Source organism: Seriola lalandi, unplaced genomic scaffold (genome assembly GCF_002814215.2).
Source record: "Seriola lalandi dorsalis isolate HSWRI2012SDOR001 ecotype SW California unplaced genomic scaffold, Sedor1 jcf7180001976008, whole genome shotgun sequence".
Classification (NCBI taxonomy): Eukaryota; Metazoa; Chordata; class Actinopteri; order Carangiformes; family Carangidae; genus Seriola; species Seriola lalandi.
The window spans coordinates 1-1,652 of record NW_019446674.1 but is presented as its reverse complement, the minus strand read 5'-3'; the positions used below and the strand labels follow the sequence as shown (position 1 = coordinate 1,652).

Below are 1,652 nucleotides of genomic sequence, written 5' to 3'. Positions count from 1 at the left end.
CCCTGTTTAGTTTTTTATAAAATTAAAGACTTTGGTATATGGGACATTCATTTGTCATGGTTACCATGGTTACCTGTATCTCTCTGCAGATGACCATGTAATAACAATACAAGAGATTTTTCTTCTATACATTGTAACTCTTAAGGTGTCAACTAAAATTAAAGTTGTTTCCTGATGTTGATTAAGTTCGTTTACAGTCGTAATGTTTGTAAACAGATAAACATTTCCATATTTTTAGTTTTGACTAGTTAAACACACGAGGGGGCGTTTATAATTTAAACTTACAAAATCAGATGATCACCAGGCAGGTTAAAGCAGATTCTGGTTTCAGACAACAGTTTTAACTACAGGATGAAATGTAAATCCATCTATTTGCAATCTGAACTTGACAGATTTGTCAGTAAAAGTGTGATTTTTAAAAAAATATTTAATTGTCACAGTCAATCTAAACTGAAATCAGTGTATTTATTAATATCTTCATGTGCGACTCTTACCTTCTAGAATGGATGGAAACCTCCTGTTCATGGTGTTCCTGAAGTCTGTAGGAAATAAAACAAGATGTTTTCAATAAATAAAGTCACTCAGTCGAATGTAAAGTCTCAGATAAAAGCTGGTTCATTTCAAACAGCGGCTGCGTTTCAAATAGACAAACAAAGGCCAGTTAAACATTAAAGGGGATTATAATGTAATAGCAGCACGTTTAATTCAAAATAAAGTACATGTCCATACAAGAACCTGATTTTATGCAAATTGCAGATAAAGCAATGACCCATACAGTATTTTAATAAAGCTGTTCTCACTGACGTGTTTTTATGTTTCGGTTGTCATGACAACGGAACAAGTTAGAAACAGCAACTGAAATGTGGTTCATTACTGTAAATAAATACAAAGAGAAAGTTAGAAGCTCATTCATGTCGTCATAGAGAGGTGTGTCTGTGGAGGGAAAACCTGAGCTTCACTTGCAGGGGAATAAAAGTGACTCTGGTAAGTAGCTGAGGTTTGTCCAAGAAGTCGCTCAAGGGTCTGAAAAGTTCGTAAATCTAGTAAAAAAATTGTCAACACTGCTTGTAAATGTCCCCTGATGATGTCATACAAACTAATTTTGAACGAGGAAACTAACAGTCAGCCGACCAATGGTGTAACTTCATCACTCAGTCACTCGGCCACATTCAGGTTTATAGTGAGCCAATAAAAACGTATTTCTGTTGGGGATGGGTGGTGGGTCTAATGTGACCGTGATGGAAATAAAAATGTGGAAATGGACATAATCTGAATTTATCAAGACAACAGGTAAACATGGAGAGAGCTCTGAGCTTTGATTTACTGGAGAACAGGGTCAATAAGACAGAGACCTGTTCTCCTGAAAGAAGCTCTAAATAAAGACCTGGTTCTCTTTAATCTACAGAAACTGAGTGTGTTTGACTCTGGTTGTTGTTGTTGTTGTTGTTGTTGTTGTTGTTGAGTGTTTAATGCCTTGACTGTTGTTCATCCTCTGAAAGAGGCCGTACGCCCCGAAGACGCCCAGCAGCTCCAGGACGATCACCCCCTTCATCAGTTTCTTGGCCAGAGGCTCCAGAGGTTTGGGCGGCATCTGAAGAAAGAGATTGACACATTCAAACACAACTTTATTTAAACTCACAGGGACGAAAACA

General features: G+C 37.3%; 1 protein-coding gene across 1 annotated transcript; it reads right to left on the bottom strand.

The window, feature by feature from the left end:
- Positions 1–6: 6 nt before the first annotated feature.
- On the bottom strand, positions 7–1,603 carry LOC147820233 (protein CEBPZOS-like). Its single transcript, XM_087174112.1, has 2 exons — positions 1,474–1,603; positions 7–539 (listed from the first exon to the last, which is right to left on the bottom strand). Exons 1-2 carry the CDS (start codon positions 1,589–1,591, stop codon positions 478–480), a joined length of 180 nt encoding a protein of 59 aa, XP_087030238.1. The 5' UTR covers positions 1,592–1,603; the 3' UTR covers positions 7–477.
- Between the last annotated feature and the right edge of the window lie 49 nt (positions 1,604–1,652).

Bases quoted from the DNA above. Each gene is read 5' to 3' on its own strand.
- LOC147820233 (XM_087174112.1), bottom strand. From the start codon at position 1,591: ATGCCGCCCAAACCTCTGGAGCCTCTGGCCAAGAAACTGATGAAGGGG. The intron at 540-1,473 runs GCATTAAACACT...TATTTCCTACAG, and splicing joins GAGGATGAACAACAGTCAAG to ACTTCAGGAACACCATGAAC.